Source organism: Zalophus californianus, chromosome 11, assembly GCF_009762305.2.
Source record: "Zalophus californianus isolate mZalCal1 chromosome 11, mZalCal1.pri.v2, whole genome shotgun sequence".
Classification (NCBI taxonomy): Eukaryota; Metazoa; Chordata; class Mammalia; order Carnivora; family Otariidae; genus Zalophus; species Zalophus californianus.
In genome coordinates this window covers 19,974,334-20,001,576 of record NC_045605.1, presented here as the reverse complement: position 1 = coordinate 20,001,576, position 27,243 = coordinate 19,974,334, and the positions used below count along the sequence as shown (strand labels likewise).

General features: G+C 37.2%; 2 protein-coding genes across 2 annotated transcripts; both read right to left on the bottom strand.

Moving 5' to 3' along the window:
• Nucleotides 1–10,022: 10,022 nt before the first annotated feature.
• On the bottom strand, nt 10,023–11,016 carry LOC113914609 (olfactory receptor 8G5-like). The gene has a single exon (XM_027580003.2). It carries the CDS (start codon nt 10,956–10,958, stop codon nt 10,023–10,025), a length of 936 nt encoding a protein of 311 aa, XP_027435804.2. The 5' UTR covers nt 10,959–11,016.
• A 12,569-nt stretch (nt 11,017–23,585) lies between these two features.
• On the bottom strand, nt 23,586–24,544 carry LOC113914631. The gene is given in 2 exon segments (XM_027580032.2): nt 23,586–24,289; nt 24,292–24,544. Coding segments are annotated over 2 exon segments (933 nt in total). The 5' UTR covers nt 24,521–24,544.
• Between the last annotated feature and the right edge of the window lie 2,699 nt (nt 24,545–27,243).

Below are 27,243 nucleotides of genomic sequence, written 5' to 3'. Positions count from 1 at the left end.
TTATCTTTTTCTTTTTCTTTTTTTTCCTCTTTCATTTTTCTTTCTTTGCCTTTCTTTTCCCCTAGTTTCAGGTCTTTTCTGATTAGTTTAGAGTATATTTTCTGGGGACGTTGTTAACCTGTTAGCATTTTGTTCCCTTATTCGTCTATTCTCCTCTGGACAAAATGAAAAGACGAAAAAAAATCACCTCATCAAAAAGAACAAGAGGTAGTACCTGCCAGGGACCTACTCAATACGAACATTAGTACGATGTCAGACCTAGAGTTCAGAATCATGATTTTAAAGATACTAGCTGGGCTTGAAAAAAGCGTGGAAGTTACTAGAGAAACCCTTCCTAGAGAAATAAAAGAACTAAAATCTAACCAAGTCGAAATCAAAAAGGCTATTAATGAGGTGCAATCAAAGATGGGGGCGCTAAATACTAGGATAAATGACGCAGAAGAGAGAATCAGCGATATAGAAGACCAAATGATGGAAAATAAAGAAGCTGAGAAAAGGAGAGATAAACAACTGCTGGATCACGAGGGCAGAATTTGAGACATAAACGATACGATAACACGAAACAACATTAGAATAATTGGGATTCCAGGGGAGAAGAAAGAGAGAGAGGGGCAGAAGGTATATTGGAGCAAATTATAGCAAGGGAACTTCCCTAATGTGAGGAAGGACACAGGCATCAAAATCCAGGAGGCACAGAGAAACCCTCTCAAAATCAATAAAAATAGACAGCACCCCGACATCTAATGGTAAAACTTACGAGTCTCGGAGACAAAGAGAAAATGCTGAAAGCAGCTCGGGAGAAGAGATGTGTAACCTATAATGGTAGAAATATTAGATTGGCAACAAACCTATCCACAGAGACCTGGCAGGCCAGAAAGGACTGGCAAGATATCTTCAGAGCAGTAAACGAGAAAAATATGCAGCCAAGAATACTATATCCAGCTAGGCTGTCATTGAAAATAGAAAGAGAGTAAAAACCTTCCAGGACAAACAAAAACTAAAGGAATTTGCAAAGGCAAAACGAGCCCTCCAAGAAATATTGAAAGGGGTCCTCTAAGCAAAGAGAGAGCCTAAAGCAGCATAGACCAGAAAGGAACACAGACAATATACACTAACAGTCACCTTACAGGCAATACAGTGGCATTAAATTCATATCTTTCAATAGTTAACCTGAATGTAAATGGGCTCAATGCCCCAATCAAAAGACACAGGCTATCAGACTGGATTAAAAAACAAGACCCAATAATGTGCTGTCTGCAAGAGACTCATTTTAGACCCAAAGACACCCCCAGATTGAAAGTGAGGGGTTGGAAAACCATTTACCATGCTAATGGACACCAAAAGAAAGCTGGGGTGGCAATCCTTTTATTAGACAAATTAGATTTTAAAACAAAGACTGTAATAAGAGATGAAGAAGGACACTATATCCTGCTTAAAGGGTCTATCCAACAAGAAGTTCTAACAATTATAAATATCTATGCCCCTCACATGGGAGCAGCCAATTATATAAGGCAATTAATAACAAAAGCGAAGAAACACATTGACAAAAAGACAATAATAGTGGGGGACTTTAACACCCCCCTGACTGAAATGGACAGATGATCTAAGCAAAAGATCAACAAGGAAATAAAGACTTTCAATGACACACTGGACCAAGTGGACTTCACAAACATATTCAGAACATTTCATTCAAAAGCAACGGAATACACATTCTTCTCTAGTGCCCATGGAACATTCTCCAGAATTGATCACATCCTAGGTCACAAATCGGGTCTCAACTGGTACCAGAAGATTGGGATCATTCCCTGCATATTCTCGGACCACAATGCTTTGAAACTAGAACTCAGTCACAAGAGGAAAGTCGGAAAGAACTCAAATACATGGAGGCTAAAGAGCATCCTACTGAAGAATGAATGGGTGGACCAGGAAATTAAAGAAGAATTTAAAAAATCATGGAAACCAATGAAAATGAAAACACAACTGTTCAAAATCTTTGGGATACAGCAAAGGCAGTCCTGAGAGGAAAGTATATAGCAATACAAGCCTTTCTCAAGAAACAAGAAAGGTCTCAAATACACAACCTAACCCTACACCTAAAGGAGCTAAAGAAAGAACAGCAACTAAAGCCTAAACCCAACAGGAGAAGAGAAATAATCAAGAGCAGAGCAGAAATCAATGAAATACAAACCAAAAGAACAGTAGAACAGATCAACGAAACTAGGAGCTGGTTCTTTGAAAGAATTAACAAGATTGATAAACCCCTGGCCAGACTTATCCAAAAGAAAAGAGAAAGGACCCAAATCAACAAAATCATGAATGAAAGAGGAGAGATCACAACCAACCCCAAAGAAATACAAACAATTATAAGAATATATTATGAGCAACTCTATGCCAGCAAATTAGATAACCTGGAAGAAATGGGTGCATTCCTAGAGATGTATCAACTACCAAAATTGAACCAGGAAGAACTAGAAAACCTGAACAGACCTGTAACCACTAAGGAAATTGAAGCAGTCATCAAAAACCTCCCAAGAAACAAAAGCCCAGGGCCAGATGGTTTCCCAGGGGAATTCTATCAGACATTTCAAGAAGAATTAATACCTATTCTCCTGAAACTGTTCCAAACAATAGAAATGGAAGGAAAACTTCCAAACTCATTTTATGAGGCCAGCATTACCTTGATCCCAAAACCAGACAAAGACCCCATCAGAAAGGAGAATTACAGACCAATATCCTTGATGAACATGGATGCAAAAATTCTCACCAAAATACTAACCAACAGGATCCAACAGTACATTAAAAGGATTATTCACCACGACCAAGTGGGATTTATCCCTGGGCTGCAAGGTTGGTTCAACATCCGCAAATCAACCAACATGATACAATACATTAACAAAAGAAAGAACAAGAATCATATGATCCTCTCAAGAGATGCAGAAAAAGCATTTGACAAAGTACAACATCCTTTCTTGATCAAAACTCTTCAGAGTATAGGGATAGAGGGTACCTACCTCAATATCATAAAAGCCATCTATGAAAAACCTACAGCGAATATCATTCTCAACGGGGAAAAGCTGAGAGCTTTTCCCCTAAGGTCAGGAACGCGGCAGGGATGTCCACTCTCACCACTGCTATTCAACATAGTATTAGAAGTCCTAGCCACAGCAATCAGACAACAAAAAGAAATCAAAGGCATCCAAATCAACAAAGAGGAAGTCAAACTCTCACTCTTTGCAGATAATATGATACTGTATGTGGAAAACCCAAAAGACTCCACCCCAAAACTGCTAGAACGCATACAGGAATTCGGTAAAGTAGCAGGATATAAAATCAATGCACAGAAATCAGTGGCATTCCTATATACGAACAACAAGACAGAAGAGAGACAAATCAAGGAGTCGATCCCATTTACAATTGCACCCCAAACCATAAGATACCTAGGAATAAATTTAACCAAAGAGGCAAAGGATCTGTACTCAGAAAACTATAAAAGACTCATGAAAGAAATTGAAGAAGACACAAAGAAATGGAGAAACGTTCCATGCTCATGGACTGGAAGAACAAACATTGTGAAGATGTCAATGCTACCTAGGGCAATCTACACATCCAATGCAATTCCCATCAAAATACCATCCACTTTTTTCCAGAAATGGAACAAATAATCCTAATATTTGTATGGAACCAGAGAAGACCCCGAATAGCCAGAGGAATGTTGAAAAAGAAAAGCAAAGCTGGTGGCATCACAATTCCGGACTTCCAGCTCTATGACAAAGCTGTCCTCATCAAGACAATATGGTACTGGCACAAAAACAGACACATAGAGAGCCCAGAAATGGACCCCCAACTCTATGGTCAACTCATCTTTGACAAAGCAGGAAAGAATGTCCAATGGCAAAAAGACAGTCTCTTCAACAAATGGTGTTGGGAAAATTGGACAGCCACATGCAGAAGAATGAAACTGGACCATTTCCTTACACCACACACAAAGATAGACTCCAAATGGTTGAAAAACCTCAATGTGAGACAGGAGTCCATCAAAATCCTAAAGGAGAACACAGGCAGCAACCTCTTCGACCTCAGCCGCAGCAACTTCTTCCTAGAAACATCGCCAAAGGCAAGGGAAGCAAGGGCAAAAATGAACTGTTGGGATCTTATCAAGATAAAAAGCTTTTGCACAGCAAAAGAAACAGTCCACAAAACCAAAAGACAGCCGACAGAATGGGAGAAAATATTTGCAAATGATGTATCAGATAAAGGGTTAGTATCCAAAATTTATAAAAAACTTATCAAACTGAAGACCCAAAGAACAAATAATCCAATCAAGAAATGGGCAGAAGACATGAACAGACATTTTTCCAAAGAAGGCATCAAATGGCCAACAGACGCGTGAAAAAGTGCTCAACATCGCTCGGCATCAGGGAAATCCAAATCAAAACCTCAATGAGATACCACCTCACACCAGTCAGAATGGCTAAAATTAACGAGTCAGGAAACGACAGATGTTGGCGGGGATGCAGAAAAAGGGGAACCCTCCTACACTGTTGGTGGGAATGCAAGCTGGTGCAACCACTCTGGAAAACAGTATGGAGGTTCCTCAAAAAGTTGAAAATAGAGTTAACATACGATCCAGCAATTGCACTACCAGGTATTTACCCCAAAGATACAAATGTAGGGATCCGAAGGGGTACGTGCACCCCAATGTTTGTAGCAGCAATGGCCACAATAGCCACACTGTGGAAAGAGGCAAGATGTCCATCGACAGATGAATGGATAAAGAAGAAGTGGTATATATACACAATGGAATATTATGCAACCATCAAAAGGAATGAGATCTTGCCATTTGCAACGGCGTGGGTGGAACTGGAGGGTGTTATGCTGAGTGAAATAAGTCCATCAGAGAAAGACATGTATCATATGACCTCACTGATATGAGGAATTCTTAATCTCAGGAAACAAACTGAGGGTTGCTGGAGTGGTGGGGGGTGGGAGGGATGAGGTGGCTGGGTGATAGACATTGGGGAGGGAATGTGCTGTGGTGTGCGCTGTGAATTGTGCAAGACTGTTGAATCACAGATCTGTACTTCTGAAACAAAGAATGCAATATATGTTAAGAAAAAAAAAGAAGAAGAAGATAGCAGGAGGGGAAGAATGACGGGGAGTAAGTCGGAGCGGGAGACGAACCATGAGAGATGGTGGACTCTGAAAAACAAACTGAGGGTTCTAGAGGGGAGGGGGTGGGGGGATGGGTTAGCCTGGTGATGGGTATTAAAGAGGGCACATTCTGCGTGGAGCACTGGGTGTTATGCACAAACAATGAATCATGTAACACTACTTCAAAAACTAATGATGTAATGTATGGTGATCAACATAACAATAAAAAATTAAAAAAAACTAATGATGTAATGTATGGTGATTAACATAACAATAAAAAATTTAAATAAAAAAATGACAGTAATATGGATTGAGCATTTGCCAGGTACTATGCTAATTTATTTTTATGTTCTTATATGTTTAAATTTAATTCTCAACACAACCTTATTAAGTAGGAGAGGAATAAAAGCACCAGTAATTTTAGAACTTGATCACATAGCTAGAAAGTGACTAAGCTGAGGTTAAATCCCAGGTCTGATTCCAGGCCAAAGCCTTAAATTGTTCTGCTGTGAAATCTCCTGAGACATTTTGATTAGAAAAGCAGGAATATGGCACGTGTTTCCAAATTCTTGAGGAGCTGCTATACTGAATTTTTATGTGCTTTTTCATGGTGGATAACCAGTAAAAAAGAATGGAACTAATAAAAAGTTAGATTTTATTTCAGTATAGAAAAAGAAATTAATGAGATAAGATGCCTGTGAAAGATTGGGTTTCTATCACTATAAGAGTTTAAGTATGAGTAAGATGACATTCTTGCAGGGCTCTGATGATCTTGTATCACTAATTTGAACGCAAGATTATCCTACATACACCCTTAATGTCCTTTATAACTTTGAGATTCTTTGATTTTATTATGTTGTTCATCTTTCAAATATATCTGAGAAGATACAATAAAGCTTTACAAATGGTTCTTCTATTGAAAATGGATGAGACCCTTAAAGAAGAGGCCTGTGAGCATAATTAGTCTGGGCCCAAATGCAAAATTCAGTGGATATGAAGATAGTAGTGTTCGTCTTGTAACACTGAATATATCTGGCTTACCAAGCCATTAACTTGGTAATGCTAAGACTGGAATTCTCAATATCTTGGTGCCAAACATATGGAATAAATTCATGCCTGCTTTCTACAATATGCTGTAGATACACATAAAAAATAAAGCAAACTCCAAGATTACCTAAGTATCACATATTCTTAATAAAAAAAGGAATATTAAAAAACAACCTAAAACTGAAGAGATTTCAGGATGTCACCAAATCTGGATAATGAATTATGGTAGGTCAGAGGATTTTTATTTGTTGTAAATTCCATCTGGAAACCCAAGTAAGGGAGATGAGCAAGAAGCATGGTTTTTACATGGTTTGTGATATTCTCTGACTATACACTTTTACCCCATAAATTGGCACTTCAGATTCCTCATCCCATTTCACTTTTATGCCCCCTTTTCAAATAGTTCAAAAAAAAAAAGATATGGCTGAGAGAATGATTAAGAGTTCCACTGTGGGGTGATATGGAGGAGGATGACATAGCCAAAGAGAAGGTTTGAGCAGAGAAGTAAAGGGTAATTTCCCCAAGGTCATGTCTTGGAGTCTGAGCAGGAGAAGACCTTTGAAATGAGCATTTATATTTGGTTGTTTGGATGTCACTGGATAGGAGATTTTACTAACATTGGGATGGAACACAAAATAAGTGGCTACATAGATAGCAAAATACTAGCTGGAGAATGTTGGTGGTTGAAGGAAGCTCAGTGATAATGATCACTTGAGTCTGTGAACAGATGACTTTGAGATTCTCAGTGTCTCATTGATCATGAGTGCAGTGGTTTTGTGGTTTATGTGCAAGAGTGTCATTCACACCCAGCTAACTCTGAGGTTGCCCATCCAATAAGATAAAGTGTCTCTGCATCTCTTCTTCCAGGATTGTTCCAGATTCTTCCAGGGATTGTTGGGAGCCTATTGCTCACTCAAATTATGGATCATTTTCTAAAGGAGGTTCTCTGTTTCTTCTGAAGCTTACCTCTTTACCTCTCTCACTTTCTAGCTTACATATAGACTATCATGCACAAGGACTTGTGCATTTAACCTTAGAAAATTAAAGAACTCTAGAGGTGTAGCAGTTAGGATGGTAACATATAGCAAAAGAGAACATAATTCTGACTGGGCAAAAAATTAGTTATATGGCAGAAATAATGAATATAAAAAACCAGAAATCTTATGATTTTGCCCTAACTTCACCACATGTTTGTTGTATGAGCTTAGAAAATAAAAGAGAGGGGTGTTTGGATAGCTCAGTCGGTTGGGCATCTGATCCTTGGTTTTGGATCATGAGGTCATGATCTCAGGGTCATGGGATCAAGCCCTGCTTTTGGGCTCCATGTTCAGCATGGAGTCTGCTTCATGTTCTCTCTCCCTCTCCCTCTGCCCCTCCTGCCCCCATGATCTCTCTTTCTCTCTCAAATAAATATTTAAAAAAAAGAAAATGTAAGTTAAGGGGCCTAGGAGGAAAGTTGAAGGTCAGAGGAGGCCTCTGAGCATGCCTGGTCTGGGCTCAAATGCAAAGTTAGGTGGACACACACACACACACACACACACACACACACACACACACACACACACACAGGAATATTACTCAGCCATAAAAAAGGATGAGATCTTGCCATTTGAGACAACATAGATAGATCTGGAGTATATTATGCTAAGTGAAATGAGTCAGAGAAAAATAAATACTATATGATTTCACTTACATGTGGAATCTTAAAAAAACAAAACAAATGAGAAAACAAAAAAAGCAGAACCAGACCCATAAATACAGAGAACAAATTGATAGTTGCCAGAGGGAGGAGGTGGGGGATGGGAAAAATGAGTGAAGGTGAGGGAGGTACAGGTCTCCAGTTATGGAATAAGTCACAGGAATGAAAGGTACACTACAGGGAATATGGTCAATTGTACTGCATTAGTTTTGTATGGTGAGAGATGGTAGTTACACTTGTGGTAAGCATACCATAATGTATAGAGTTGTCAGATCACTATGTTGTACACCTGAAACTAATGTAATGTATGTCTCAAATAAAAAATAATAATAATAAAAATAAAAGGGGGAAAATCAAAAAACAAAAGTTAAAAAAGAGTGTTATATGCAACTGATAAATTATTGAACACTACATCTGAAACTAATGATGTACTATACATTGGCTAATTGAATTTATTATTTTTTTTTCCCAAATTTGAGGATTTATTCAGGACCGGGATCAGGCTGAGATGAATGCAAAATTTTCCACAGGTGCACAATGTAAGGGGCACCCAAAAATTCAGTAATCAGATAAGATTTTAAAGCAATATTTTTTTAAAAAATCAAAATTGGTGCAAAAAAAATCCATCATCAACAAACTATCAACATTTTAAAGAAAGACAGGATCACCATTTATTTGGTCCAGCATCATGTTTCCCAAACTAAGAGAGGTTTCTCCCACCATGCACATAACAACAGATTAACTGTCCTGTGCGAAGGGCACCCAGGTAACTATTTTTTTTTATTTTTTCATTATGTGCAATTTAGCTAACTGAACTTAAATTTTAAAGAAGAGTAAAATGTATCTGCTGGAGGCAGTAACCAAGGCTTTATATTTAAATATTTACTCAGGGACTTCTTGGATGTTGACAGGACTTAATGACTTAAAAAATCAGATATTAACAAGTTACCATATCTGTGCTGTGATTTACAACAGAACAAACTCAGGACTAGTGTTTCTTAATCCTTGTGTAGAAACAACAAAGGATGCTATAAGTTATCTTAAATATCCTTAAAGAATTCTCCAAAGTTACACTTAATTGATTTGAACTAAAACCCAGAAAGCCATATATATCACTTTAAGGGTTTAATGGGTGAAGACCGCATTTGATAAATGCTGGTTTTCATATAAATATTTTATGGAGGGAAAGTAATTACAAAGAAAATTATCAAGGGCCTACTAGGTAGCAGACATTCTGCTATTTGGAGATATGGCTGTGACCAGGGGTCTCCCTTGATGGAGCTTACAGGCTAGTGTGGACTTGGACAATAAACAGACCATTACAAACTGGAATGATAGATGGCAAAGCAGGAAGATATTGGATTGGGCACGAACAACACTCATGGTTCTGTAACTCAGATTTCAAAGTTCTGATTAGGTTTCTTAGGTATGAAATAGAGGAAATAATTCAGAAAAGGAGGGTATGGGGTAGGATATGATGGGAAAGAGGCTTTCCCAGACTAGAGATGCAAAAGCTAAAAACAGAGGTGCAAAAGCTAAAGATTACATAATTATATTACTATGATTTTTATTGTCTTTACACAGAAAAAAGGAGATTGCTAACTACTGCTAGAAGATAACTTTCATTATGGTTGAGAACTGAGTTTTTTTAAGATTTTATTTATTTATTTGACAGAGAGGGACACAGAGAGAGAGGGAGTGGGAGAGGGAGAAGCAGGCTTCCCACAGATCAGGGAACCCATGCGGGGCTCGATCCCAGGACCCTGGGATCATGACCTAAGCCAAAGGCAGATGCTTAACGGCTGAGCCACCCAGGTGCTCCAAGAACTGAGTTTTTATCAGTTGTACAAAGGACAAGGGGAAGGGGTGATGGTAATGGCATTAGTGAGTGGGTCCATATATCCAGATCATCCTTAGTACTTATACTCAGTGTCTCAGAGATACCCATGAGAGAAAAACCCAGAAAGCAGTGACATCAAAAGGCAATAGGAGTAAGAAATAATGTCAATAGAATCCCAGTAAATGAGGGTGTATATTGACAAATGGACTAAAATTAAACATATCAATCCATACAATGTAAGAGACAATGACTTAGACTAATAAAAGATCCTCATGTTATTTCTAATCACAAGAATTTTCTTTTCTCTAACATTTTCCTCAGGGCAAATTTGACATCCTTATTCCGCAGGCTATAGATCAGGGGGTTCAGCATGGGCACAATGATGGTATAAAACACAGAGGACACTTTCCCTTGGTCCATGGAGCTCACAGATGATGGCTGCAGGTACATGAATGCAGCAGATCCATAGAAGACAGCAACAGCTGAGATGTGGGAGGTGCAGGTGCCGAAGGCTTTGGACCTGCCCTCAGTGGAGTGGATGTAGAGGATGCTGGAGAGGATGAAGATGTAGGAGCTAAGGATCATCAGGCTAGGGGCAAGGATATTAATTACACTAAAGACTAGAATCAGGAATTCATTGACATGGGTATTAGAACAGGAGAGTTTTAAGAGGGAAAGAAGATCACAGAAATAATGGTTGATCACATCAAATTTGCAGAAATGAACCCTAAACATGCAGCCTGTGTGAACAGATGCACAAACCAGGGCTATAATGTACACTCCCAAAATCAGGGAGAAACAAGCCTGATGGGACATGATGACACTGTAAAGCAAGGGGCTACAGATGGCAACATGGCGGTCATAAGCCATTGCAGCCAACATGTAACACTCTGCAATAGCAAAAACAAGGAAGAAATAGAGCTGAGTCATGCATTCAGGGTAGGAGATGACATTCATCTCTGTCACAAAGTTCACCAGCATTTTGGGGGTAATAACAGTGGAATGGCAGAGATCAATGAAGGACAATCCACTGAGGAAGTAGTACATGGGGGTGTGCCGGTGAGTGCTGAGCCCTATCAGCATGATCATTCCCAAGTTCCCCACCACCGTGACCACATAGATTCCTAGGAAGAGGAAGAAAAGGGGCAGCTGGAGTTCTGGTTTCTCTGTTAGCCCAGCGAGGATGAACTCAGTCACTGTGGAATGATTTCCTGTTGCCATTTTCCTCTGAGTAGTTTCTGAAGGGGAGAGAAAAAACCATGGTTGTTGGAAAAACTTCATTATTCTTCTCTATTTAGAGTAGGGTGCCCCATGTAGATGACTCATGGTTTAGATATTCTCTTGGACTGTAGGGTCATTTAATTCTGGATCAATTTATGTTAAGTAGAGTTCATTGTGATTTAATGTTTATTAAGCCTTATTTCCAAATATAATGTGCATTTCATACAAAAATAGCTATGTTTTGGGGCTTGTGGGTGGCTCAATCGGTTAAACTTCTGCCTTCAGTTCAGGTCATGATCCCTGGGTTCTGGGATAGAGCCCCAAGTCGGGCTCCCTCCTTTGTGGGGAGCCTGCTTCTCCCTTTCAGTCTGCCTGCCATTCCCCCTGCTTGTGCTCTCTCTCAAATAAATAAATAAAACCTTTTTAAAAGAATAGCTATGTCTCTAATCACTGAAAACTTAAGTGTCTGTTTTCCTATTTTGAATATATCAATGATCATCAAGCCAATATTTCTAAGTGGAGACTCAGAAACTTAAAAATTTAGAGATGCCAATGTAAATGAGTCACACTGGCTTCATGACAACTTGGGAGCACATGATACCTAAGGGCAATAGCCTGCAATTAACTTCTAGTAGGAGTGGACAGAGACCTTATTTTCAGACATTCCCATTTTATTATTTTATTTTATTTTATTTTACACACACACACACACACACACACACACACACACACACACACACACACACACACACGGTTCTGTTTCTTTTAAGGACCATGACTAACATACTACCTTACTTTCTTTAGCTCTTATTTGCCTATTTTCAACTTTGTTTTTATATTTTAAAATACTGTTAGATATTATAATTGGGTTTTTATTTAGTTTTTTATTATGTTATGTTAGTCACCATACAGTACTTCATTAGTTTTTGATGTAGTGTTCCACGATCCATTGTTTGCGTGTAACACCCAGTGCTCATTGCAACACGTGCCCTCCTTAATACCCATCACTGGGCTTCATACTTTTCAATTTAAAAATAATTATCAGGAAATCTGAATTTCCATATAAAATCTTCAGCTGTTTCATTATTAGTAAGATGAAACACCTACAACTATTGTGGTACCACAGTTTGGCTCACCTGGATTGGTCCACAGTTAGTGGGTTCGTGGTCCTAGACCAAGCAAGTACTTCTGCCTTTGCTGGAAAAAACAGTATGAGTAATGGTTAAATGGCAGACCTTAAATTCAAGACTTATATACTACCATGTAGTTACTAGCTAACACAGTTTGACTTTGACAAGTCAAACAATCTCTTTGTGTCTTGGCTTCTAAATCTGTAAAAGAGAAATAACAATATTACCGACCTTGTAATAAATTGGGAGGGATTTATCAATCACAGAGTGAGCATAATCCGTTACTCTGGAGTTCTTACCTATTAACAGTTTATCATTTGGAAAATAAGTTTTATAAACTACACACTTCAAATTACAGAAACAGAAATTTTCTTTTGAAACAGAAATTTTAATATCTCAATCCTTCTTTCTCTGCCCTTCATCTTTTCTACAAAGCAGAGGCATAAATTAGAAAACACAGAATTACAATCATCCTCCCCTATTCAGTTAAATGGCAAACAGGTGATTTTATCATTACATGCACCAAAGTAAAAATTTCAAGTGGATTAGAGTTGAATTTATGTAAATGTAGAAAATATAGAATATCTAAAAATTCCTGTCTCACTTCTGCACCAGTATAAACCTATAATCAGATCTGAGCACAAAGGCCAAACTAGAAAACATCAAGAAGAAAGCACTGAAAAAAATCTTTGAGATCATGGAGTGCTTTAAGATTTTTTATATAAAGGACATACATGCACACACAAGAATAATAACAAAGACAAAAGAAATAAACAACAAAAAAACTAACCATAAAAGCTGTTAAATTATACTTCATCAAAATTAAAAACTGCCCTTTAAAAGAGACCATTAAGAAAATGAAAAGGGAATCCCAAAGCAATGTCTATATCTGACATATGGCTTTTATCCAAAATATGTAAATAATATTTGTAATTCTTAATGTAAATACAAACACATTTTAAAAGTTTAAAATATATGAATAGATACCTCACAAAAATGTATTTGAATAATCAATGGGTATATGAAAATATGCTCAATATCCTTAGTCACCAAGGACATTGAAAATTTAAAACATGAGACACCTCTATGTACCTATATTGGAGTGGGTAAAGCAAACAGCCACAAATACCCTAGTGATACCAAATGCTGGTGAGCAGCAACTGGACTTATATGAAACTGGTGTGGGGACTAATATTGTTCAACCACTTTGGGGAACAAGTTAGCAATTTCTTATAGATTTAAATGGACATTTAATCCAACCATTAAATTACATTCAAGTTAAAACAGATCTATTTAATCCAACAATTCATTTATCTGAAAGAAATGTAAACATTTGTATACACAACAATTTGTACAAAAATGTGCATGGCAGTTTTATTCATAACAACTCCAAATTGGAAACAACTCAAACGTATGTTCATTAACTGATGAATAGATGAATCAGTTGCAAATACATATGTATACATACATATATGCATATATATATATCCATACATACATACAGAAAATGGAATATAACTCAGCATTAAAAAGGAAAAAATCACAAATGCATGCAATAACACAAATCTCAAAAACATTGTGTTTTTTGAAATAAATTGTACAAAATTTACCTTTAAAGTTTGTAGGTATTCATCAGAGTAGTTAACCAGAATAGTGGTTTTCTTTGTGTGAGGATTTTTAGCAAGGGATTGGATTTATTTAATAGATACCACAGATTTTACCTTTCTTCTTAGTTTTCCTAAATTGGAATTTCAACACATTCATCCACTTTGAAAATGATCACATGTGCTGTTATTAGATTTTTCAGGGTGATTTCTTTAACATTAAAAAATATTCTGGGGGTTGCCTGGGTGGCTCAGTCAGTTAAGTGACCTACTCTTGATTTTGGCACAGGTCATGATTTCAGGGTCTCATGTGGGGATCCATACTCAGCACTGCGTCTGCTTGAGATTCTTTCTCCCCCTCCCTTTGCTCCTCTCCTCTCTCTCTCTCTATTTCTCTCTCTGTCAAATAAATAAAAATCTTTAAAAAATTTTTTGATTATGCAGAAATTTCTGCTTATTTACTCCTAAAATCAGCAAATTATAGTACTCCTCTTTTTTCTTGATTTCTCATTCTAGATTTTCAATTTTATTAATTGATTTAAGTAAACCAACATTTGGCTATATTGATTTTATGAAATATATGTTTATTTTCTATTTAGATTATTTCTAATAACTATTTTATTCTTTATTAATTTCTTCATATGATTTCCTGTTCTTTTCCTAACTTCTTGAAGTAGACAGTATCTTCTTTTATTTTTTATCTAGCTTTAATTTTTTTCTGATATGTATATATAAGTTATATATTTCTCTTTAAGCCCCACTTTAGCTGCATCTCACAAGCTTTAATATATCAAATTTACAGTATCATTCAGTTTAAAATATAATTTCTATTTCATTTTATAATTGTCCATGGATTATGTGAAAGTGAATTGTTAATTTTCCAGAAGTTAGGTTTTTGTTTTTTTGTTTGTTTTTAGGTAGTCCTAATTTTAAATATTTGTCTTAATTTCATTATGGTCAATGAACATACTGTGAATTATCTAAATTATTGCAAATTGCTTAGAATTCTTTATATTGAAGCATAAAATCAGTTTTTTAAAAAAAGATTTTTTTTTATTTCAGAGAGAGAGAGAGAGCACATGAGTGGGGGCAGGAGCAGAGGGAAAGGGAGAGAATCTCAAGAAGACTCAGTGCTGAGCACCAAGCCCAAGGTAGGGCTTGATCTCACGACCCTGGGATCATGACCTGAGCCAAAATCAAGAGTCAATGCTTAACGGACTGAGCCACCCAGGTGCCCCATAAGATCAGTTTTTATAAGTATTCCCAATGCATCTTAAAATATAGTTTGTTTTTGAGGGTCCTGTGATGTATATCATTTCAATTATGTTCACTTTACCAACAATGTTGTTTAGATTTTGTATATGCATAGTGATTTTGTCTGTTATTCCAATAGTTATTGAGAAAAGTGTGTCAGTGCCTCCCACCAAAGTTTCTGATTTGTCTATTTATCCCTTCAAGCCTTAAATTAAAACCTGTATTGTTATGGAATGGTCCCCTTTATATTTAGTAATGTGTCCTGGTTATAGTCTGCTTTATCTGATATTAATACATTATCATAAGATTTATTTTTGGCTAGTGTTTGCAGTGCATATAATTTTCCATCTATTTAATACTTCTATGTATTTTTTTAAAGAGGCAACAAATGAAACAGTTATTTTAAAGTAGCATCACATAAAATAGCAACAGGTAAGCATCAAATACCTAGCATCAAATCTAACAAAATGTGTGCAATGTTTATACACTGAAACTTTTAAATAATTTTGAGAGAAATGAGAGAAAACCTTAATAAGGAGAGAAATTTACCATATGCATGGATTAGAAGACTAAATAGTGTAAAGATAGCCCTCCCAAATATAGGGATAGATCAACATATTTCATTTCCCAGATAATAACATCTAAACAGATAATCAATATGTTAACACACCAATAGGGTCCTAATGGGATCATTTGGCTATTTTTGGTAACTTCTAAACAGATAGTCAATACATTAATACACCAATAGGGCCCTAATGGGATCATCTGGCTACTTTTGATCATCTCATAGATTTATAGAAAATATCAGTTTAGTCTCATATTGGAGGAGAACCAAGCTATTGATTCTCAATAGGTTATTGCACTCTAGAAACTCAAGCACGTTTTAATGTCCTAGCTTTCATGCTCTGTACCCCTCTCTCCTTATATCTGTGTTCACTTGATGTACACATATTGGGTCAGTAAATGCCTTTCTTTCTAGAATCCAACTTGTCCGAGTCAGAGGAATTTTGTGTCAAGGTCAATACTTCAGTTGTTCAGTATGAACATGACACAGACACAAGTATGCCTTGTTACTTCATACAGGCAAGTGTCACAGGTAATAATAATAACGAGGTGTGGGTAACACAAGAGTTCTGTGGCTGGTTGCTCTACAGCCAGATGTAGAAGACTATATTTGAACACAGAGTGTTCAGAGATTTCTCAATATGATTGATCAAAGCTATCTAGGGAGATTACAGTACTTACAAAAAATGATAAATGTAAACATGATTATGATGAAAAGCAAAAGTTCTTGAATCACCCTTCCTGTGCTATTAGTCCTGTTCCTGAGAGATGACCTAATTTTTGCAGGATAGCTCTGATAAAGTTCTTTTTTTAAGATTTTATTCATGTATCTGAGAGAGAGAGATAGTATGAGAGAGAGAGAGAGAGAGAATGAACAGGGAGGGAGGAACAGAGGGAGAGGGAGATGCAGACTCCCCACTAAGCAGGGAGCTGGGACTCAATCCCAGGACCTTGGGATCATGACCTGAGCCACAGGCAGATGCTTAACCCTGAGCCACCCAGGCACCCTGATAAAGGTTTTCCTAAAGGTTACCTCCACAGCTCTAAATAACTTGTTCATATTGCTATTTCTAGAATTATCAACTTTGAACATTAAACAAACTTTCTATATTACAGGCGGAATTACTTTTTATTAAAAAGTTAAAGTGGTGACCACCACCTTCTATCTCATTCCGATATCTGGTAGTTGGATTCTATTTTTGATGTTTTCTTAATCACTTTTGGATCTTTAAAAATATTCTCAAAACTGTTCATAATTTCCAAAATTCTCTCACTTCATCTGGAGAAATTTTGTTTGTTTGTTTAATATAGAATTTCTATTCCTATCCTAGACATTGTGAATCAGAATTTCTGAGGGTAATTACTCAAAATTTTTAAATATAATCTCTTTCTGTGAATACTACATATTAAAAAAAGAGGAACTGGTATTTGTCCTGTCATGATAGAAATTCAAAATTTGGATAATTCCACATCTCTCGTGGGAATTGCCTAGACCTTTATTTTCTTAGCAGTGTCTGAAAGTATTTTTGAATTTATTACTTCAACATATTTTAGATACAGCTCATGTGGCAGTCTTTATTGAGTTTCTAGTAGGTTGTGAAACTTTTCATGTAAAAATATTCTCTTGAGAAAATATGATTTAGTGACTACAAACAGCATTAAACAAACTGAGGGTTTTAAAGGGTGGGGAATGGGTTAGCCCAGTGATGGGTATTAAGGAGGGCACGTATTGCATGGAGAACTGAGTGTTATATGCAAACAACAAATCATGGAACACTACATCAAAAACTGTGTTGTACTATATGGTGACTAACATAACATAATAAAATAAAATTATTTAAAAAATAAATAAAAATGTTATACATAAATATATAAAAAAAGAATTTCCGAGGGTAAGATAATTTACAGAACTGAACTTTCTAAAAATAAAATTAAAAGAAAACAAACAAAACTATCAAGGTATTCTGGTGATTGTTTGGAAATCATTGGGTTAAGAAATTAAAGTCAGCCCGTGGTTCAAATGGAGAGTTTCAGGACTTTCTCTTTTTTTTATTTAATTGAGTAAACATTACTGAGAAACAACAAAATGCCAGACACTGAGCTAAAGGATTACCAGGACCATGAATCCAGACACTGAAAATAGTCCAAACAAACAAGTTAAAATTTTGAAGAGGCGTGCCTGGGTGGCTCAGTCGTTAAGCATCTACCTTCTGCTCCGCTCGGTCATGATCCCTGGGTCCTGGGATCAAGCCCCGCATCGGGCTCCCTGCTCAGCAGGAAACCTGCTTCTCCCTCTTCCACTCCCCCTGCTTGTGTTCCCTCTCTCGCTGTCTCTCTGTGTCAAAGAAATAAATAAAATCTTTTTAAAAAAATTTTTTTGGAGAAAATAAGGTTAACTTCTAATGTCAGTTTAAAAAAAAATTCTTCACATACAAGATATGTGGTTTGAAGGTAATTCCTATGAAAACATAAAATAGGCATATTTCTTCTTAAATCAATAAAGCCCATAGAATAGTGGATGATACAAAAGGTGATGGGAGGAGTGCCTGGGTAGCTCAGTTAGTTATGCGTCTGCCTTCAGCTTGGGACATGATCCTGGGGTCTTGGGATTGAACCCCACCTAGGTCTCCCTGCTCAGTGGGAAGTCTGCTTCTCCCTCTCCCTCTGCCCTGCCCCCCATCCTACCCCTTGCTCATGCTTGCTCTCTGTCTCTCAAATAAATAAATAAAATTATTTTTTAAAAAGGGAATGGGAGATTTTTATTTCATTTATAAAAATGGTAGATTATGATAATGAATAATCCACATAAGATCTATAACATAACTTCCCCACCCCCAACTCAAGTGCCATAGAATTAGGATGTCATGAAATGATCACAATGGTGCTAAGATATTGGTTTTTTAGCCCTTGGGGTAGTAGGGAGAGCTGAGGACTTACAGGGTCTCTTAGCTGGTCACCAACAGCCACAAACTGTCTCATCCACATACCCCATTAAGCCACATCAATATTAAATATTCAGTGTTTAGCATGAGGCTAGGAAGCTCTGTGCTACCCTTTTATCCGTACTTCTGTATTAGTTATGGATGTTGTTTTTGAGGAGGGGCATTGACAAGATAGAGGGCATGCAGTAGCTGTCAAGAGTTGGGAAATATTTGAAGGTAATGGGATCACTTGCAGGCATCTTTATATATCCTAAGAAAAGCAAATGGGAAAAGAGTTCATTGTGTGTATATGGTTGAAACACTTAAGAATATACCCTTTAACAAATGTAAGGAAAAATATTCTAACATTTGAGTCATTAGAAATGGAATGAGCTATTTATTGTTAGTGATAAAATATACTCAACCATAAGCCAGATGATGATCCACATTTAGGGACACTGGAAAAAAGATTTCCTTAACTGAATTTAGGATAAAGTACAAAAATCTACACTCTTTTGCCCCTCTCCACCCTTAGTTCTTGTGTCCTCTTCCTCTGCCACAAAATACTTGGCTTCTTTCAGTTCCTGGAATATATCATATTTTCTCAGCTGTCTACCTTTTTATTTGCCACTTTTTTTCACATGAAATGGCTTCACCAACCCTTTGTCTCTCTGTTGTCTGTTAACTATTATTTTTCTTTTCAAATCTCATTTATACTGAAGTAATTATGGAAATGTTCTCCAATTCTTTGTAATTGATTGGACCTTTCAACAAAATGCTCAGAAAACTCTTTTCTAAACAACACATTTTCAGACTTGAACTACATATAAGTCGGATGATGGACCAAATCGAACTTATTCTCCTTTGTGTCCCAAGTCAATAGCACAATGTTTGGCACGTATTAAGAGGATTGCAAAAAGCATTTTATAAATCAATCAATCAGTCAATATATTGAGGAATTTTTGCCTGAATTCCAAAGTAATTACTTCAGACTTCAGTAGGTCTCAGATCACAAGGGTGAGATGAGCATACTCACCTTTCTTCTTCCTAGAAACATCAATGCCAAATCGTATTTACAGCATGCGCTCAGAGGAGAATGTGCTCATGCTTCGTGCTGGGAGTCCTAGGGATGCAGCACCCCCTTTAGTGCTGAGAGGGCAGGCAGAGCCACTGGTCTCAGAGCCACCTTCAAAACTGGCTTGTGTCATGGGCCAGCATCTCTAATTGTAGGTCTCCAGTTTGTGTTTCTCCAGCTTCAGGGTAGTAAACTCCTCACCTCCACAGGCCCCTGTTCAGATTGCTGTGCTCTGAAGGTTGGTCCCAGATGTAGGCATGCCAGGCACCAAATAACGTGAAGACAAATGCTCTGGAGGATTTCCTTGTCTCAGGGAACAAGCTCTTGAGAAAAGAAACAATTGCAGTTAGCATTTCCCAGTTCAGTTGTTTAACTTGTCCTTCCAGAGGGATTCTTTTTCACTTCTGAATTTGCCAATTAGTGATAAAGATTTGTTCATAGGATCATCTGAGGATTTTTTTGTTTAATGCAGATTCTGATCCGGCATGTCTGAGGTCTGAGCAGGTCTATGCATTTCTTACAAACTCTTAGCCAGTGCTTTTGGTTTATTCATAGTCCCCACTGTGAATAGCAGGATTCAGAGAATCAAGGCACATACTGACAAGATATCTTATGCCGAATAGGGTTACAAATTTTAAAATAATGAAGTAAACCACTTATTTCCTTGCACAGAATATGTTTAATTTTTTTATGCGTAAGTAGGTAATATACTTACTTGATTCAAAAGTCAAATCTATGTACAAATGAATTTTGAGGTTAGGGGACAAGAATTCAGAATATTGATGTAATATTTGCTTTTTTGAGGTCCTTGTTATTAATAATTCCACTTGCTAAATTGTGCATTTAAAGAAAGTATTTTATTAGGCATCTATGTTTCGTATTCCTTTTTCTTTCTTATATATTTTCACAGATTTTTTTCACAAACAGGAATATTTGAAAGTGTAGCAATTTGAATCAAGGTAAATTGGATGCTCACAGGAGAGGGGAACTTTTATAAAATAAGGCTAAATATATCAGGTTCAATTCTCTTTAAAGGAGTTTAAGGTTGGGTTACATTACTGTTTCTCAATTTTAGATGCACATTTCAAAACATCAAAAGTTTTCTTTTTAATCTCAATACCCAGGGTGCACTCCATATCAATTAAATCAAAATTTTAAAGTCTGAGGTCAGATATCAATATTTGTTAAAATCTTCTCAAACTTTAATGTGTACAAGAATAACGCAAGAATCTTGTTCAAATGCAGATTCTGAAACAGTAAATATAGTGTATGGCTTAAAATTATGCATTTTTCACAAATTCTCAGGCTATTCCAATGTGGCTGGTCTTTGGACCACCTTAGGAACAAGGTGTTAGAGGATCTCTGTTGTGAATCCCTCCCCCTATAATTCTTTCAGATTTAAACAAAGTCCCACAATTCCATGCATCACAAAGCTTCTTTTAGCTTTGGAATAGCAGTGGCTGCCGGATTCTGGGATTTTTATGGGAGAATATTATGTGCTGATAAAGCCACCTTACAGGTGAACAGACTAAGACCGCTTCCTCAGTGTGCTGAATAAAACAAGTGGGAAGAGAGTTGGAACTTGGTTAAAGTCAGAAATGGGAAGAGTATGAACAGACCTTTCTATAAATGATTGTACAATAATGAAAATTATTGAGATTCATACTCAGGTTCCATTCTGTGAGGATATATGTACTGATTCAGGAAAGAATACATATATAAAGAAAGAGAAACGAGGAGACAGAAAGTTTGAATGTTACCAAGACTTACATATTCCAATTGTGTTGCTATGAATTGTTACCTAGGGTTAGTGAGCTCCATCTTGAGAGTTCTACCATCCTCCTATCTAATAATCCAAACGAGAATTGTGCATTCATCCCCCTACTCTCCTGTACCTTCAACTCACCTCAATTCAGCCAAGTCTGAACAATCCACTTTTCAAGAATTTCTTGAGAGTCTCCTTCCTTTCTAGCTCCACTATCACTGCATGCAGTGTCTTGCTTAGTACAATCAAATGGCTGCTGACTGGTCTTGATTCAGCCTTACTATCTTTCCATCCATCTTCCACACCAACTCAAGTGTGATTCTACTAACATACAAAACTAATGGTTTCACTTCCCTGCTTAAAAAAACACTTAGCAGCTCCCTTCACTAAAATAAGGAGTGATGGGCCTCCTGAATGGCTCAGTTGGTTAAGCTTCTGACTTCAGCTCAGGTCATGATCCCTGAGTCCTGGGATGGAGCCCTCATCAGGCTCCCTGCTCAGTGGGGAGTCTGCTTCTCCCTCTCCCTCTGCCCTCCCTCCCCCCGCCCCCCGCCACTTGTGCTCCCTCTCTCCCTGGCTCTCCCTCTCTCTCTCAAATAAATAAATAAAAATCTTTTTAAAAATTAAAACAAAAAATAAGGAGTGATATAGTGATCTGGAGGTGATTCATGAACTGTCCTCTGTCTACTTCTCTCTTTTAGTAACTTTACCATATTACCCAAAATATGACATGATTTTCTGGGTCTCCAGAGGTTTTTCCCCTCTTTCTTGAAGAGACCATTACCTTTCATTTAGTCTGTATTTTATATAGGAGCTGAAGTTCCAGTATTCAAGGGTCTACCCATCAGGACTCTTTTTGTTTGTCCTGCGTGAGGCCACTTGTGTCTGTTGGGCAGAGCCCTGGACCAGGACTCATGCCTAAGACAGGAGCTTCAGGTGTAGATCTTTTCCCTTCCTTTTTTTTTGGACTGATGAAAATTAAGTCAAATAAAAACTATGAGGTGAGGACTGTTTGAAAATGAATGGTTGACATCATTGAATGAATGGATAATGGAATACAAAGGTGGTAGAGATATATTTCTCTGTCGTAGATTTTAAAATATAGGTAAACACTGCAACTTGTTATATCAGGTGAATAACACAGCACACTATCCTAAGGGCATTGACCTGGCAATAATGAGGTGGAGGGTTTGAATTGGGAAGAGACAAAGGACAGCTGAGTGTTCAAGAATATTATGTAAATCCATAGTTACAAGATGTTAAAGGCCCAAAAACAGAAGAACATAATATGAAAGGAAAGAAGAGATGTTTCAAAGAAAAAACTGACATGAAATGGCAACTCTTTCTCAATTATGGGCAAAAGAGCATGAACCACATGAAAACCACACAGCAGAGCAGCATATTTGGCTTCCATAGCAGTTACTTCATAAACAGCTGCAGCATCACTGGTATAAAGATAAGACAGTGTCGTTGGGCTGCTTTTATAAAAAATGTTGTCCTCAAGTGTAATAACTTGAAACTCTTTAATGAGTACCTATAATGAAACTCTACAATGAGTCTCCATGTTTGCTATTTTTTTGGCCTTGATCAGTACAGCTTTGAAAGATTTTGATTATTTTCATTGTATCAAATGAAATAAAAGTGAAAATAGCATTAAAATTATAGGAAAGCATCAGTCACATAGGGAACTGGGGATGACATATGTATAGAAGGAAATTCTCAGGATGTCTTAGACCTATCCACAGTCACCTGGGACCAAAGTACCACTTTGAATAAAATTGTGGGTCCTGGAATCAATTTTTTAGGCTGATCATTTATTATATTTGGAACCAGGGCAATTAATCAAACCAAATAAGCATCTATTTCCTCATTTTTCTTTTTTCTTTTTTTTTTAATTTCCTCATTTTTCAAAGGGGAATAATACTAGGTCTTTCCCTGAGGGAATACTGTAAATATTAAATAAGGTTATTCACTTAAAGTGCTGGGCACACTAGTTGATATTTCATAAACTCTCAATAACATATGTTACAAATATTATCTTCATCATTATCATTGTTCTTCTTGTTTGTGTCATCATTAAAAAACAAAACTAAAGTTCCTTTCATACTCAAGAGTCTTTGAATTTCTTAGTATTTCTCCACATATAATCACTCTAATGTAGTTCAAAGGAGTGGCCTGGAGGAGAATTTAGGAGATGTGTTATATGGCGGAGTGTCATTGACTTTCCAAACATTTGAACAATAAACCTAACATGTTACATATATTAGCAAATTAAAGAACTGTTTCTGACATGACATCATGATATTGATTCTATTCATGAACATTTTCTACTCTCCAGAATTTTCTTCACAGCAAATTTGACATCCTTATTCTGCAGGTTGTAGATCAGGGGGTTCAACATGGGCACAATGATGGTATAAAACACAGAGGACACTTTCCCTTGGTCCATAGAGCTCACAGAAGATGGCTGCAGGTACATGAATGCAGCAGATCCATAGAAGACAGCAACAGCTGAGATGTGGGAGCTGCAGGTGCTGAAGGTTTTGGACCTGCCCTCAGTGGAGTGGATGCGGAGGATGCTGGAGAAGATGAAGATGTAGGAAGCAAGGATAGTTAAAGCAGGAGTCAGGATGTTAAATGCACTCAAGACTAGAACCAACAATTCATTGATGTAGATGCTGGAACAGGATAGCTCCAAGAGTGGGAAGAGATCACAGAAATAATGGTTAACCACATTGCTCTTGCAGAAAAGGAGTCTCATCATAAAGCCCATGTGGATTGTAGATCTAATCATGCCCAAAATATAAACTCTTACTGTGAGCCAGAAGCAGACGTGAGAAGACATGATGATTTTGTAAAGCAAGGGGCTACAGATGGTAACATAGCGGTCACAAGCCATTGCAGCCAACATGTGACATTCTGCAATAGCAAAAATGAGGAAGAAATAGAGCTGTGTCATGCATTCTGAGTAGAGAATGATGTTCTTCTGTGTCACAAAGTTTGCCAGCATCTTGGGGTAACGACAGTGGAATGACAGAGATCAATGAAGGACAAATTGCTGAGGAAGTAGTACATGGAGGTGTGCAAGTGAGTGCTGAGCCCTATCGGCATGATCATGCCCAGGTTCCCCACCACCGTGACCACATAGATTCCTAGGAAGAGGAAGAAAAGGGGCAGCTGGAGTTCCAGTTTCTCTCTTAGCCCAGCGAGGATGAACTCAGTCACTGTGGAGTGATTTCCAGGGTCCATTATCCTCTCAAAGAGTTCTAAGCTTAAAAAACAGCTACAAGCCACATGGGCTTTATGATGAGACTCCTTTTCTGCAAAAGCAATGTGGTTAACCAGTGTACTTGTGGGGTGTGTGTGTGTGTGTGTGTGTGTGTACATATGTCTGTGCGTATGTGTGTGAGAGAGAGAATAATTTTATGGAGATCATTATTTTATCCCTCATCAAAGGACATTCATAATGTAGGTATCTCTTGAATCTCTTCCATCACTCTAGGACAACCAATGATTCCAGTTGACCAGAGGAAAATTCAAGAAACTTCCAATTAAGATATTTCCAATTTTAATAGAAAAAACCAAGTTTACATGCTGTGAGTCAGTTAATAGGGAAGTTACTACTGTTATTTCTTTTTTTTTTTAAGTTTTTATTCAAATTCCAGTTAACATAATATTAGTTTCAGGTGCACAGTAGGGTGATTCAACAGCTGTTATTTCTAATGATTCTTTCCTATATGTATATAATCATCCTATATCCTATGGGATATCCTGTATGTATATATTAATGCCATAGCATCAGATATCATAATGATCAAATTTTGATTCAATTGGAAATAAGAAAGAGTAACATGTTTTCTACAAGTAATAAACACAGTATTCATAAGTCTGTGAAAAGTTGTTAATTTGGTCTGAATCATTTTCCTTACTAGAATTCCAGCTCAAAATACCTGAAGGACTGGGCAGCTACCAATATCATTCCATCTGGAATTCTGCTTCTCTGCTTATCCTAGTTTCCTTCACCCAGGCCTACCACCTCACAAGGTAAGAACATAACATACCTATACCCCAACAACTTCTCCAAGAGTGCAAACTGTGAAAACTGTCTTCCTTCATTTATAATTCAAATAATCCCAGGGGAGTGATACAATGGTTGAAATTTAGGTCATGTATTCTACCTCTGTGGCCAGAGAAGCAGAAGATTATGAATGGTTTGTGTTAATTGGACTTCATGGTGGAGGTGGAGTTCAGAAAACTACTCTTATTCCCAAAATATGAGAAAGGTTTTGGAAGAAAAACACTAAGTGTCTTCTTATCATGTATTTTGCATGTACTCTCTACAGAATTTTAGGATGGTAGAGATATGGATTATTAGAACACATGCAAAATACAACTAGAAATTTTAGTTTCAATTCAATAATAGCAATGTGATCTTTTTAAAAAAGGCAAATAGAGGGGCGCCTGGGTGGCTCAGTCGGTTGAGCGACTGCCTTCGGCTCAGGTCATGATCCCGGAGCCCCGGGATCGAGTCCCGCATCGGGCTTCCTGCTCAGCAGGGAGTCTGCTTCTCCCTCTGACCCTCTTCCCTCTCATGCTTTCTATCTCTCATTCTCTCTCTCTCTCTCAAATAAATAAATAAAATCTTTAAAAAAAAATAAAAAAATAAAAAAAAAAAGGCAAATAGATATTTCATTTACACTGCAAAGAAAACTAGATTCTAGAAAATGCAAATTCATTTTCTGAATACTCAAGCCGTAGTTGGAATAGTGTTTTCAATTTGAGGTACAATACTATATGTGATTTAGAAAAAACTGGACAATTTCAGAAAAATTATTTAGAAATCTTGTCTTTAGATGAATGGCTGAGATAACTGAGGATATTTAATTAGCAAAAACCAAAATATTCATGTGGCACATGACAGTTATTGCCAAATGTTCAACATATTGCTATATTTAAAAGGTGTTGGACTGATTTTATACATCTCCAAGAAAGTAAGGTAAAATGACCTGCTTGAGAGGGGAAGAATGAAGGGGGGGAAATCGGAAGGGGAGACAAACCATGAGAGACGATGGACTCTGAAAAACAAACTGAGGGTTCTAGAGGGGAGAGGGTGGGGGCATGGGCTAGCCTGGTGATGGGTATTAAAGAGGGCACATTCTGTGTGGAGCACTGGGTGTTATGCACAAACAATGAATCATGGAACACTACATCCAAAACTAATGATGTAATGTATGGTGATTAACATAACAATAAAAAATTTTAAAAATAATAATAAAACAAAAAAGCAAAAAAAATGACCTGCTTCAAACTATAGGGAGAACTATCCAGTTTCACATCAAGGAAGCTTAACAATAGTTCCATATACCCTGATGTTATAGCCTGAAATGTTAAAGCACAGCCTAAGGGGCCACTTAGTGGCTATTGTTTATGGATGCAAGTTCTAGATGGGTGATTGCATTAAGTCATCCTTAATATCTCTTTCAATTCCAATATTTCATGATTGTATAATTCTAATAGGTCCTGATATTAAGGTAGATAGTCATGGATGCAAACAATTCTGTCCTACACTTGCACTAATCTTCTGAAAAATGGAAATGTTAATTTCTGTCTCATGTGAAAATTAAATTAAATGATACCTGCAGGGTGCCTAGCACAGTTCCTGGCTCTTGATAAAAACTTAATAAATATCAATGTTGTTTTCATTGCAATATATTGAGTATCTCTCCGCTGTATCTTTCATTCGCCCAACATTGTCATTCCCATAATGAAAACCAGATATGAAAACCCATAATGAAAATTTCTTTCCTCAACATATCTTGTTCTTGTTTCTATGAATACACACCATGGGGCGCTTGGGTGGCTCAGCCGGTTAAGCGTCCGACTCTTGGTTTAAGCTCAGGTCATGATCTCAGGGTCATGAGATCGAGCCAGGGTGGGGCTCTGTGCTCAGCAGGGAGTCCGCTTGAGATTCT

Coding starts and splice junctions, on each gene's coding strand:
- LOC113914609 (XM_027580003.2), bottom strand. CDS start 10,958: ATGGCAACAGGAAATCATTCCACAGTGACTGAGTTCATCCTCGCTGGG.